The sequence below is a fragment of the Canis lupus genome, chromosome 20 (genome assembly GCF_003254725.2).
Source record: "Canis lupus dingo isolate Sandy chromosome 20, ASM325472v2, whole genome shotgun sequence".
Lineage (NCBI taxonomy): Eukaryota > Metazoa > Chordata > Mammalia > Carnivora > Canidae > Canis > Canis lupus.
Genome location: NC_064262.1, coordinates 57,635,175 through 57,647,314, shown reverse-complemented (window position 1 = coordinate 57,647,314; position 12,140 = coordinate 57,635,175). Strand labels below are relative to the sequence as shown.

General features: G+C 64.4%; 1 protein-coding gene across 17 annotated transcripts in view; it reads right to left on the bottom strand.

Annotated features, from left to right (window-relative positions):
• Positions 1-2,813: 2,813 nt before the first annotated feature.
• TCF3 (transcription factor 3) overlaps positions 2,814-12,140 on the bottom strand; it is a 30,236-nt gene continuing 20,909 nt past the window's right edge. For 4 of the 17 annotated variants that reach the window (XM_025456749.3, XM_049098384.1, XM_049098383.1 and 1 more), the window contains 11 exons: positions 11,845-11,947; positions 11,593-11,762; positions 11,381-11,513; positions 10,868-10,926; positions 10,688-10,766; positions 9,964-10,037; positions 9,547-9,708; positions 9,347-9,467; positions 6,189-6,324; positions 5,792-6,027; positions 2,814-3,518 (listed from right to left, as the gene is read on the bottom strand). In XM_025456749.3, the coding sequence (XP_025312534.1) occupies positions 3,376-3,518; positions 5,792-6,027; positions 6,189-6,324; positions 9,347-9,467; positions 9,547-9,708; positions 9,964-10,037; positions 10,688-10,766; positions 10,868-10,926; positions 11,381-11,513; positions 11,593-11,762; positions 11,845-11,947 (1,416 nt within the window). In that variant the 3' untranslated portion in view covers positions 2,814-3,375. Of the gene's footprint in view, positions 3,519-3,675; positions 3,903-5,791; positions 6,028-6,188; positions 6,325-9,346; positions 9,468-9,546; positions 9,709-9,963; positions 10,038-10,687; positions 10,767-10,867; positions 10,927-11,380; positions 11,514-11,592; positions 11,763-11,844; positions 11,948-12,140 lie in introns of those variants that run through there. The other 13 variants (XM_025456759.3, XM_025456753.3, XM_025456754.3 and 10 more) reach the window with 13 other exon arrangements.

Here is a 12,140-nt window from a genome sequence, read left to right as displayed (position 1 = left end):
GGGGCAGCGCCGGGGCCTCGGGCTTCCTCCAGCCGCTGGGCCGACTCGCGGCCCCTCCAGCCCCCGCAACTGCTCAGCTGATGTCTTCTGTGAGTTAATCCAAATTTTCTAGGCCCTTCTACCCAGGGAGGCACCCAGGGTGCTGAGCTTGTGTCCGGCCTGCCGCGTGGGGACAGGTGAGCCCGAGCCGCCGCCTCCTGCCGGGTGCGCTGAGTCGTTCCTCTGCGGGGCCCGTGTCCGCCCGTGTCCACCCGTGCACGAAGCCACCAAGCTTGGCGTTCACAAGCCAAGGTGTCCGTGACCTGCGCCGCCGGCCGGGTCGGGCTCCTCGCACCTGTGGCCTCGGGGGGCGGCTCCTGCCCGGGCTTCTGTCCATTTAGAAAGGCCGTGGGCCCTGTGTCCCACGGTCACACCCGGTGACAAATAAGGGCCTCGGGTGTCACAGGGTGCCCCCCCTCCGCCCCCTCGCTCCTCGTCACCATCCGGAGGCTTCTCTCCCCGAGCGGCCACCGAGGCGGCACCCAGCCGGCGCCCAGGGCCCCACGTCGGCCCCTGCCCAGAGGGGCGTCTGCTTCTGGCCCCCTCGCTCCTGCGCTCTCCCCCTGCTCCCTCAAATAAATAAAATCTTAAAAGAAAAAGAAAGAAACGTCCACGGAGCTGGTGTCCCGGCCGCGGGCCTCCCTCCTCCCGCTACCGTTGGACGCCCCTCCCGAGGGCCGCGGGGCTGGCGAGTGGGCCACGCGCCTGCGACCCTGGATGTCGGGGTCATGAGCTTGAGCCCCATGTCGGGTGTGATTGCTTAAAAATAAACAAACAAAAAAAAAAGATTTTATTTACGTGTGTGGGGAGGGAGCACATCGGGGCGGAGGCAGGGGGAGCGGCCGACACGGGCTCCATCCCAGGACCCCTACTGCAGGGGTAGGTTCCCCGAGGAGCTTCGGCTCTGGGATGTGGAATTGCCGTGGTCACCGTGGTCAAACTGCTGTGTGTCCCCCAAAGAGCCATGTTGAAGCCCTGCCCCCCACCCCTGGGGACCTTATTTGGAGCCAGGATCTTTGCAGATCCTGGGCTAAGACAGTCGCATGGGAGGAGGGCGGCCTTGCTGCAGTGACAGGTGTCCCCATAATGGGAATCTGGACACAGACGCACAGGGAGGCGGCCACGTGCCACGGAGGCGATGTGGCCACCGGCGGCGCGACACCCGGCACCCCCGGGAGTGAGAGAGGCAGGAGGGGGCTCCGGAGGGACCCGGCCCGCTTGGGGGGGACTCCTGACCCCAGAATGAGGGAGCGTAGATCCCCGTGGATGTTTACAGCCGCCCCAGGCCCGGGGCCCTGTCCCTGCCCGTGCCCCGCGCCCCGCGCTACCTGCTGCCCGACGGGGCACCGCCTCCCCGCCTCCCCCGCCGAAGCACGGGGGACAGCAGAGTGTGGTCATCAAATGTCACCTTTATTGCTACAGGGCTGTTCTACACAGGACGGGGCTCCAGATCCACTTCAGAGAGGACCGTTTAGAACATCCCAGAGAATCCAGCCAGCTGTGTCGACACTTGTATAAAACCATGTTTCTTAAAAAAGTTTTGTTTGGAAACCAGTTATCTTGAGGCACTGAGCACAATTCTCCCGTAATCGCGGCTCTTCCCTCCCCCAGGGCCACTTACATTTAATACAGAGCCCGGCGGTAGTCTGGGGGTGGCGGTGGGGGGCGCAGCGGCCCCTCGTAAGGCCAGAAGCAGACAGGGAAACTGAGGCAGGTTCCCCAAAAGACACACAAGACCCACACAGACCAGGAGTCACTGGGGACGGTCCTTCACAAGCCCATGGCTCCTCGCTGCTCCCGACCAGTCTTGGGGGGGTTGGAGCAGACCCAACGGGAGGACCCCAGTGACCTCAGGGCTTGGTTGAGGCCTGGAGCTTCCCTCGGGGCGCCCAGCTCCCTGGACCGGGGAGTTCCAGGCGGGGCTCGGGGGCACAGGCAGCCCCACTGCTCCGGAGCGAGTGGGAGGGGCCGGGGAGACGCTGGACGGACTGGTGTGCTGGGGGCGAAGGTGGCCACCCCGGGGTCCCTAAGGCCTGGGTGTTGGGGGGTACGGGGAAAAGGAGCCCCGGAGCCCAGCAGGCCTGACCTGGGGCTGGGGGACCCACGGGGGAGCCACTGTCCTGGCTTCCCAGGAACAGCAGGAGCTCCAGGGTCAAGGACTTTCAGTTTAAGCCTGGTGGCACGGGGAGACCAGACGGGGGGCCCCGAAGGCCCAGGTGCTGGGCCTGAGACCCCCTCCTGGTCTCGTGGGTGATCGGGTGCAAAGCCTGTGGGCTCTTTGGGTTTGGGGGCGGTCGGGGTGGGGGCTTGTGCTGGTCTTCTGCCAGAGGTGGGGACAGGGTGCCAGGGAGGCCCCCAACACCATGCTCCCGTGCCCAGGAACACACATTGGTCCCAATGAAATCCAATGTGGGGAGGTCTGTAGACCCTGGGAGAACAGCTCATGGGGAGGTGCCCAGGAACCAGAGCTGCTTCGGGGGGGGGGGGGTGTCCTCGACAGCTCCACGCGGACACCCCACCCCTGAGGAAAATGGGGCGAGGGGTCCCCCGAGGACACCCCCCACCAGGGAAAGGCCTGCCCACCACTCACACCTGAGCGAACCCAGGACACCTCCCGACCTCTGGATAAGCAGCTAGGAGACAACATCCTCCTTCGCGTCCAGGGGCTCCCAGGGCGGGGAGACCTCAGGGTCCAGTGGGCCTTTTTAATACAACTTTTAATAATCTGGTTGATCATGAAATGCAACGCTCAAGTCTAGAAACAGCAGCAGAAATAGCAAGAGACACAAGACTTTTATACAAAAAATTTGTTGCTTACAAAACATATGCAAAAAAGCTTAAAAAAAAAAAAAAAGAGACCAAAGGCATCCTCCTTGCTAGTTTTCTAATACATTAAAAAAAAAAAATCTTGTAACTAACGTTCTTTATTTTCCTTAAGACAAATGTCAGGCGTAGGCACGATTCACGGCGGCTCCTCAGGAACGAGCCAGTCTTGCGCAGCTTCTCCCTCCAGCGAGTGGTAGGTTTGGACTCTCCTGCGTTTTATACTTAAGGCATTTTTAAATCTTTTCTGACAAAGAGTATATCTTGCTCGCGTTCTGGTTTTGTTTAGAAACAAAACGAAACAAAACAAAACACTGCCCCTTGGGGTCTGGGCCGGGGCCGCGGTCTCAGGATCCATCAGCAAAGTCCCCAGGCGTCAAGGCGGTGAGGCCCAGGGCCGGACAGCCCCGCCCTCGGAGGCCCTGGGGTGGCGCGGGTCCGTGCTGACCGAGGACGTGCGGCGGGGACCGGCTGGGGTCCCGGGTCCCGCACGGCGCCCCTCACGTGCGCCCCTCACATGTGCCCCGCGGGGTTGTGGGCCTCGCTCAGGCCCGGGTGGGCGGCCGAAAGCACCATCTGGGGGTCTCCGACCACGCCTGACACCTTCTCCTCTTCTCGCCGCTTCAAGCAAGCCGCTTTGGGGTTCAGGTTACGCTCTGGGGGGAGGGGGAGAGCAATGTGGGAGAGGGTCCCCGCGGGGGCGGCGGGCGTGGGGGCCGTGAACAGCACGTGGAGCCGGCGCGGAGTCCCCCGCTGTCTGCGCACGGGGAGGGGCGGGGGCGCGGCGCGGGGGCACCTGGCCTGGGAGCCTACCTCGCACCTGCTGCTCCAGGCCCAGGATGACCTGCACGGCCTGCTGCAGGATGAGCAGTTTGGTCTGTGCCTTGTCCGACTTGAGGTGCATCTGGCACATGCGCCCCAGCTCCCGGAAGGCCTCGTTAATGTCCCGCACGCGCACCCGCTCCCGTGCGTTATTGGCCATGCGCCTCTCCCGGTCCCTCAGGTCTTTCTCCTCCAGGGACAGCACCTCCTCCGTACTGCTGGGTCACAGCACCGGGGCCTCTGTTAGTCATGGGCCGGGGCTCCCGCTGTGTGCGTGTGCGGGCGCATGTGTGTGCGTGTGTGTGTCTGTGACACTGTGCTCACCTGTGCTCCCAGGGCTCCTGGAGCCCGGCCCCTGGGCACTGTGCCTGCCCCTGTGCACCCCTGGGAGCCAGCTGTAGGCTACAAGGTTACGCCCAAAGGAGGCCGACGTGGGAGGGCTCCCGGGGGGGCGGAGGAGGGACCAAGGTCCCCGTGTGCGTATCTGTGCGGAGCTGCAGGGCATCCCTCGCCCCCTGCCCACTCCACACGCCCCAGGACTGGCCAGGAGGGCAGGGGAGGCCCAGCGCCCCTCCTGGGATGGTGTCCCCCGGGCAGAGCTGTCGCTGGCTGGGCTAAAGGAGTGCTAGGCCTGACCTGACGATGCGGGAGAAGAGGCAGAGACGACTTCGGCTCAGGGGGCCAAGGCCTGGCCCCCGCCCCCAACCCCCGTGCCGGCTCTGGGGGGCTCTGGGCTGGGAGCATCGGCTCCTCACTGCCGCCAACAACCCCATTTGGCCCTGGGTCGGGGAGGCTACCGGGCCCTGGTCACAGAGACTCTGGGACAGCTCAGGCACCTGCCACAAGGTCCAGACCCTGGCTTGAACCCTATGGACTGTGTAGCCACACGGCTTGGCGCAGGGGACTGCTCTGTGTCCGATCCTCGGTGGGATGGGGGCAAACTGCCATCAGGACAGCTGCACATCTGGTCTCGGGGACTGTGGAACAGTGCGGGGAAGGCCTGGTCCCGGTGCGCGCCCGAGGCTGAGGAGGGGCCGAGGCACTTGCATGTGAGCAGCTTCGGGGTGCCCTGTCCTGCTCTCGCAGCGGGGGGGCTGCTGCTGCCCCTGCCCGCCCACCCACCCCTGGGCCTGAGCGGATCCCGCCAGGTGGCGGCGGCGGCCCCCGGAGCCCAGGACAAGCGCGCAGACCAAACTGACAGGCCTGAGGCTGGTGCACCCCTTGGTCCCCTTTCGTCCCTCAAGTCCCAACTGGGGGGCTTTGGGGGAGGAAAGACCCCAAGGTCGCAGCCCTGCCATCCGGGGCTTGGGCAGCAAGTGCGAGGTAGGGAGGGGCTGCCGTGGAAGCGGAGAGGTGGATGGGCTGGGATGGGGGGAGCGCGAGAGGCAGAGAGCAGAGAGGTGGGCGCGGGGAACACGGCGGGGTGCCCACACCATCACGGAAACACGGAACCCTCAGAGCTGAGGGGACAGCAGGCCGGGTGGGCTAGGGCCCCAGCTCCGGTCCAAGCGACAGCGCTGCAGGAGAGAAAGGGTTAACGGGCGCGCAGGCAGGGGAGGCGTTAAGGAGCTGAGCTGGGGAGCCAAGTCACAGGGGGGACTTTCTGGATCCTCACCCAGCCCTGAGAAACGGGGGCGGGGGGACGAACCCCACCTGTAGATGGGGGCTGACGGGCTCAAGTGGCCCCACAAGGATGTGTCTGCTCAGAGCGACAGTGACCTTTGGCTCCAGGGCACGTGGGCTTCAGGCAGGGGACTACAGCCTTTCCCAGAAAGGAGGGCTGGGGTGGGTGGGAGTCCCTGGGGTCCAGGGATGGCGTTCAGAGCCAAGTGCCCCCGTCTGCAGAGCTAGGGGGCCAAAGAGTGTCATCTTCCCACCTGTAGAGGGGACACTGGGGCCAGGCTAGGCGGCCCAGTGGTCAGAGAGGGAACAGGGACTGTGGTGGGGGAGGTCACAGCGGGCAGGGTGGTCACTGCAGGGAGAGGCCACAGCAAGGAGGACGGTCATGGCAGGAGGGGGATAGTCACAGCAGGGGAGGCTGGCTCCAGAAAGTGGGGTGAGAGCGAGGGCGGCAGTGGCGGGGGAGGGGAGCGGCGCCCCCACTGACCTCGCACCTGCTGCTCCAGATTCAGGATGACCGACACGGCCTGGTGCAGGATGAGCAGTTTGGTCTGGGGCTTCTCACTGTTGAGGTGCAGCTGGCACATGCGCCCCAGCTCCTTAAAAGCCTCATTGATGTCTCGGACCCGCAGCCGCTCCCGCGCGTTATTGGCCACCCGGCGCTCCTTCTCCCGCTCAGCCTTCTGCTCTGGGGGGAGAAGGTCGTCCTCGTCCTCGTCCGGGCTATGGGGGGGGGGGCCCGGGGGGCCAGAGGGAGACAGTGAGGCGGGGGGGCAGGCGGGGGGCCCGCCGACAGCCTCGCGGTGTGGGCGCCGTGTGTGTGCGTGTGCGTGTGCGTGCGTCCTGACGGGCAGGGCGGGGCGGGGGCTGAGGAGGGCTGGCACCTGGTCCGGGTCCGGGGGGGCTTCAACTCCTTCTTCTCCTCCTCTGAGTTGTCGGCCACTGACGCATTCTCCTCGTCCTCCTTCTCCTCCCGTTTGATCTCACTGGCACCTGAGACGGCCCCAGCACGCCCAAGTCCTGCAACAGGCCTGGGGTCAGGGTCTGGGGCACCTCCAGGACCACTCAACAAATCTCACTTGCCCCTTAAAATGATTTCTCTTGAGAAATCCGGGCCTTCACTTGCAAAACAAACAAACAAACAAAAAAACCCAAAAAACAAAACCCACAAAACAGTAGTAAAACAGAAAACACTCCTGGAATCAAGTCCCTACCTCACGCTACACAGTCAACAATTCCAGATAAAGATCTGACAACCTTTAGAAGAAAAGTAGAAATTTTGCTGTGATTCAGAAGTCTGGACTATTTTCTAAAACACTAAATGGGCTGTTTTCAGAGGAAGAAACAAACTGATTAATTAAGAATTTTTGACTACCAGGATACCACCAAGAAAATAATACACCACAAGAAAGAAAACACTGGTCTTGTATAAACAAGTGAAGGACTGATCTTCACAATATGTAAAAAGCTCCTACAAATCAGTAAGAAAAACAGGAAAATAGTGAAAGTTCCCAAGCAGTCGATTCATAGAAAAGGAGGCAGATATGACCCCGTGGAAATCTGTTTATGCCCAGAAAGTAGGAAATGCAAATTGGGATCCAGTAAGTCAGTGAGTTGGTGAAACAGCAGGGCCCAACAACCTGAAGTCCTGCCCGTGGAAGGGAAGTTGGCACAGCCAGTTTGGGAATGCCTGGCATCATCTGGAGAAGGTGGATACACATGTACCCCCAAACCCCACAACCTGGAATCGCACCGGAGAAGCTCAAGCACATGCACCAGGAGACACATTCCAGAAAGCACCCGGCACAAACGTAGAGTTGGAAACAACCTAAGGCTCCACATCTGGGCCTGGGCCCACCCCCTCAGCCACCAGCAGCAAGAGGGTCCTCACCCCGAGGTGAAACGCACCAGCCGACGCCACTTCTACAGAAGCCCTTTGTTTTTGTTTTGTTTTTTTTTTTAAAGATTTTTATTTATCTATTCACTAGAAACAGAGAGAGAGGCAGAGACCCAGGCAGAGGGAGAAGCAGGCTCCACGCAGGGAGCCCAACGTGGGACTCAGTCCCGGGTCTCCAGGATCACACCTCGGGCGGAAAGCGGCACTAAACCGCTAAACCGCTGAGCTGCCCGGGCCGCCCTACAGAAGCCCTTTGAAAGTGATGCTGAACTCTACACTGTGATAATAATGTCGGACCAGGAATGGGGCCTGGGCTTGGCAACAGATGACCCGGAATGACAGGGGAGGACAGAGGGGAGGGGAGGACAGGGGAGGGAAGAGGAGGGGAGGGGAGAGGAGTGAAGTGGAAGGGAAAGAAGGGGAGGGGAGTGGAAGGGAGGGGAAGGGAATGGAGAAGAGGGGAGGATAAAGGAGGAGAGGAGAGGGGAGAGGAGTGGAAGGAAGGAAGGAGAGGGGAGGGGGGCAGCCCGGGTGGCTCAGCGGTTTAGCGCCGCCTTCAGCCCAGGGCCTGATCCTGATCCTGGAGACTGGGAATCGAGTCCTACATCCGGCCCTGCAAGAAGCCTGCTTCTCCCTCTGCCTGTGTCTCTGCCTCTATGTGTGTTTGTGTGTGTGTGTGTGTGTGTGTGTGTGATAAATAAATAAAATCTTAACAAAAAAAAAAAGGAAGGAGAGGGGAGGGAATGGAGAGGGAGGAAAGGGAGTAGAAAGGAGGGGAGAGGAGGGGAGAGGATGGGAGGAAAAGGGAGGAGAGGAGACGGGAGAGGAGGGGAGAGGGCAGGGGAGAGGAGGGGAGGGCAAGGGAGGAGGAGAACCTGCGGTAAGAGGTTCAGGTCAGGGAACCCTGGCCCCATAAAGGGACACAGGGCATCCCGGGCAGCGTGAGGGGTCAAGGAGCAGGCCTGCCCCCACCCCGAGCTCCCCAGGGGTGACGCCTGTGGTGGCCGGAGGTGCCCCAGAAGAGACCCTGGGTGCAGACCAATGCTGGTGTCAAACTCAGGCTGGTGCTGAGCGGGTGGGGGGTCCTGAGCAGGACGGAGAACCTGTGGGAGCATCTGGGGGCTCCGGACACTGGGCAGCATACACATGCCTGCAGGGAGGCCCCAAGCCATCCCCCGCCGCGGCCATCAGCGTCTGCACCCCCGGCCCCACTGACACGAGCGCAGCCCCAGCCCCGAGCCCCCGCGGACCTGTCCCCACCTCATCCCTCCAGCCCTGTGCAAAGTGCCATCACCCGCTTGGGTCTTTTCCCCGTAAAATTTGTGCCCATGCGACCGGCCCCCACCTCAGGAGCCTGGCGAGCCTGCCCGGGGTCCCAGCTCTGAGCCCTGCCGTGTGCCCTGGACGCCCGGGCCTCGCCCTGAACCCCAGACCCGAATCCACCTGCACGGACTCTGTGCCTGCAGAACAGGACTCAACCCGCCGCTTCTGGTGCCCGCATCACCCGGCTCCCCGGTCTCCCCGTGGCTCCCAGAGGGCGCCTGTAGGCCTGGCAGGTCCCTGTTCTGCCCGCGGCCCTCCAAGGCACCCAGGTCCTCCCCTGTCCCCAGGACCCCATGTGACCTGCCCTGTCACCTCCCTGACGTCACCATCTCTCTCCATTTCCCTCACCCAACGTAGGGCCCTCACTCCTCCTCCAGCATCTGGGACGTGGTCCTGTCCCAGGGCCTTTGCACATGCTTCACTCAAGAGCCTGTCTGCTCCTCCCCAGCCCTGCCCAAATGTCACGATCTTGCCCCCCAACCATCTTTACACCTACGAACACCCCCACAGCCCTCCCCATTCCCCCCAGCACCCCTCCTTACGTAGTCCACTGCTGGCCACCCCCAGGGGCAAGCTTTTTCCTTCCCCGTTTCCTGCCCACTGCCTACAGAAGCGCCAAGCGCACAGTGGATGCTGAGTGGAGAACACTTCAGTGGTGAGGCCGGGCTCTGGCTCCTTCAGGAAGGAACCACCGGGCTGAGCTGACCCCTCAAGGGCCCCCACCCAGCACCTGGCACAGGGCAGCCCCGGCCGGGCCTGCACGGGGTCAGGGTACAGGTGACCCCCGGGCCAGCTGCCCCCCAGCCTCGCGCCGAGGCTTACCACTGTAGGAGTCTGGTGGCCGGGTGAGGTCAGGCAGGGCGCCGGGCTGGCTGGGAAGGCCGACGTGGTTGTGCAAGAGGCCGCTGGCCGAGAGGGCGTCATCCGAGTGGCCGCCTCCCACCTGCGGACGGGTGAGCAGGTGCGTGGTCAGGGCCGGCCGGCCGTCACCCCCGCCTGGCCCGGCCGCAGGCAGCACTCACCAGGCCAGTGTGTCGCCCGGCCAGCGGCAAGACGGGGCCAGTGAAGCTGGGGGCCAGCGCTCCGTGGCCAGGGAGCAGCCCATGCACGTCCGCCGCAGCGCCCACCGCGTGGCTGCGCAGCACGTGGATGGCCTCATCCAGGTGGTCTTCCATCTTGTTCTGCTGCGGGCCAAGGGGGCGGGAGGCGGTCAGGGTGTGGGCCGTGGGTCCCCAAGGCCACGGTCACGGCTTCAACCTCACACCCAACGAGTACCCATCAAGGGGCAACTGCCCGTGAGCTCCGCCCGCCCCCTCCCCAGGCATGCTGTCTCTGGGCCCACACGTACCCCATACCTCGTGGCCCAGACCGCACCCTGGGCGCAGGCCCCCACCAGGGACCGCCCCCACCCAGCCCTGGAACCGGGGCAGGAAGCTCACCAGGCTGTGGAGACCCCCGTCATAGCTGGGCGATAAGGCACCGGGGGCTCCTGGTCGGGGCCACTGCGACGTCCCTGCAGGGGAGGGGGCGAGTCAACAGGGCCTCTGAGGCTGGCAGGGGGCGCGCAAGGGGCCTTGATGCCTAGGCCCGCCACACGGGGGCGCCCCTGCCCGCAGGGCCCCTGGGCTCAGCCCTGCCCAGGCCAGCCAGTTAGGGGAGCCCCGGGGAATCGGGCTCCCACGGCCACGACCCACACCCACCTCCCGGGGAAGGCAGCCCAGCGGCACAGCGGTAGGTGTCCCAGAGGCCCGCCTGCCCTACCAGCGGTGCGGCCAGCGCAGGGCACAGGTTCACCCCAGGGGCCCCGCATGGCTCAGGGAGGGGCCAGGATTCCTGCCCACGGGGTTCCTAGTAAAACCACCTGGCCTTCCAGAAACTTCCCCATGAGCTGATCCCCAGGTAGATGGTCTCGGGGATAGGAGAACCTTGGCCCCTTTGGCAGAACTCAAGGCAGGGCACGCCGTTGGTGCCGACTATATACGGGCTGGACAGATGCCAACGTGTCTGTGCTCCGGAGTCCTGTTAGGCTGGCTCCTGGCCTCTATGTCCTGCCCCTGCTGGATCCCACAAGCCCGGGGACGGCTAGTCCACCCAGCTCTCCACCCACCCAGGGCCGCAGGCACCAGATGTAGCCCCTGCCCCTCCCCAGCACCCCACACAGACCTGCTAGGCCCTGGGGGGAGCCCACGGGGGTCGAGGGACTGGAGGAGAAGTTATTGCTTGAGTGATCCGGGGAGTAGATCTGCAACAGGGAGGAGGCAGGGCCACCAGACAGGTGGTCAGGGGCCAGCCTCCTGGGCTCACCAGCCTAGCCACCCTGCCAGCCCCAGTCCCACGCCTCACCGAGGCCAACGCCTTCCCGAGGGCATCCCCAGAGCTGCCGGCAGTTGTCCCGCGGGAGCCTGGGAGGTAGAGAGAGGTGAAGCCCAACCTCAGGGACGTGGCGTCCCAGCAGCCCGGCCCAGCTGGCGGGCAGCTCCTGAGCTCAGCTGGGTAACGGCCTGGGGTCCTGCCTCCTGCCTCCACGGAGGCTCCAGTGACAGGCAGGCGGCAGGACCCGGGAGCGACTTCCCTTGGAGCCCCCGAGCCAGGGACCCCAGCAAATCGCCTTCTGTCCCTGTGACTCCAATGGTGGGAGCGTGGCTCTGGGAGCCCCTCCCTGCCCAGATGCGAAGTGGGGACCCAATCTTCAGAGGACCATTTACAAACATCACAGGTACGGCCTGAGGAAGCCGGGCTGGTGTGTAGGGCAGGCCCAGGGGAGGAAGGGCACACGTGACAAGGCCCGACGCCTGCACCCTGCCAGGGGTCCAGCCCGGGGGCTGCATCTGGAAGTGGGGTTAAGGGGGCCAGTACCCATGAGGCCGTCGGCCCCGCTGACGGGGGGCGTGTGGCTGGAGACACTGGCGTAGGCGGCTGCGGGGCCCGAGGAGAAGGTGGACACTGCCGGGAGCCCGCCGTTCACCTCTGCTCCGTGTAGCTGGTAGCCCTGCGGGTGGGGACGGGGTCACAGGGGCCCGACAGGGCGCTGCCCACACGCCCACCCCCGCCCCCTCACACGGGCCTACCATGCGCTCGTGCTGGTGCAGGCTGCCGAACCCTCCGCTGCTGCCACTACCCACGGAGCTGCCACCAGCTGGCGGGAGGGGCAGGGGCGATGAGCCCCCACCCAGCATGGGGCCAAAGCCCGCCTGGCCCGAGGGACTCCAGAGCTCGGCCGAAGGGTGTAGGCTGCCATCTGTGGGGGCAGACGGTGAGGTGGGCGGGGGGCAGAGGTACCCGGAGCCCTGCCCCAACCATCTCCGGGGACCCCCACGAACCTGCCATGTAGAAGGGGGTGGGATAGGCGCTGCCAGGGGTCTTGGCGGACGGGTAGGCAGCCGTGTCCCTGCCGTAGTCATCACCTGAGCTGGAGGGGTACACCTGCCGGCAGGCCCATGAGGTCAGGAGGGGGCTGGGAGGGACCGGCCCCTGCCCCCAGGCCTGCCCTCCACGCGGTCCTCTGCTGCTCTAACACATCCCCTGCGCCAGCACGGGAGGCTCTGGTGGCAGCGGCTCTCCCGCCCGCGCTCCAGCCCTGGGCCTCCTCGATCCATCAGAGCCGCGCTGTGACGCT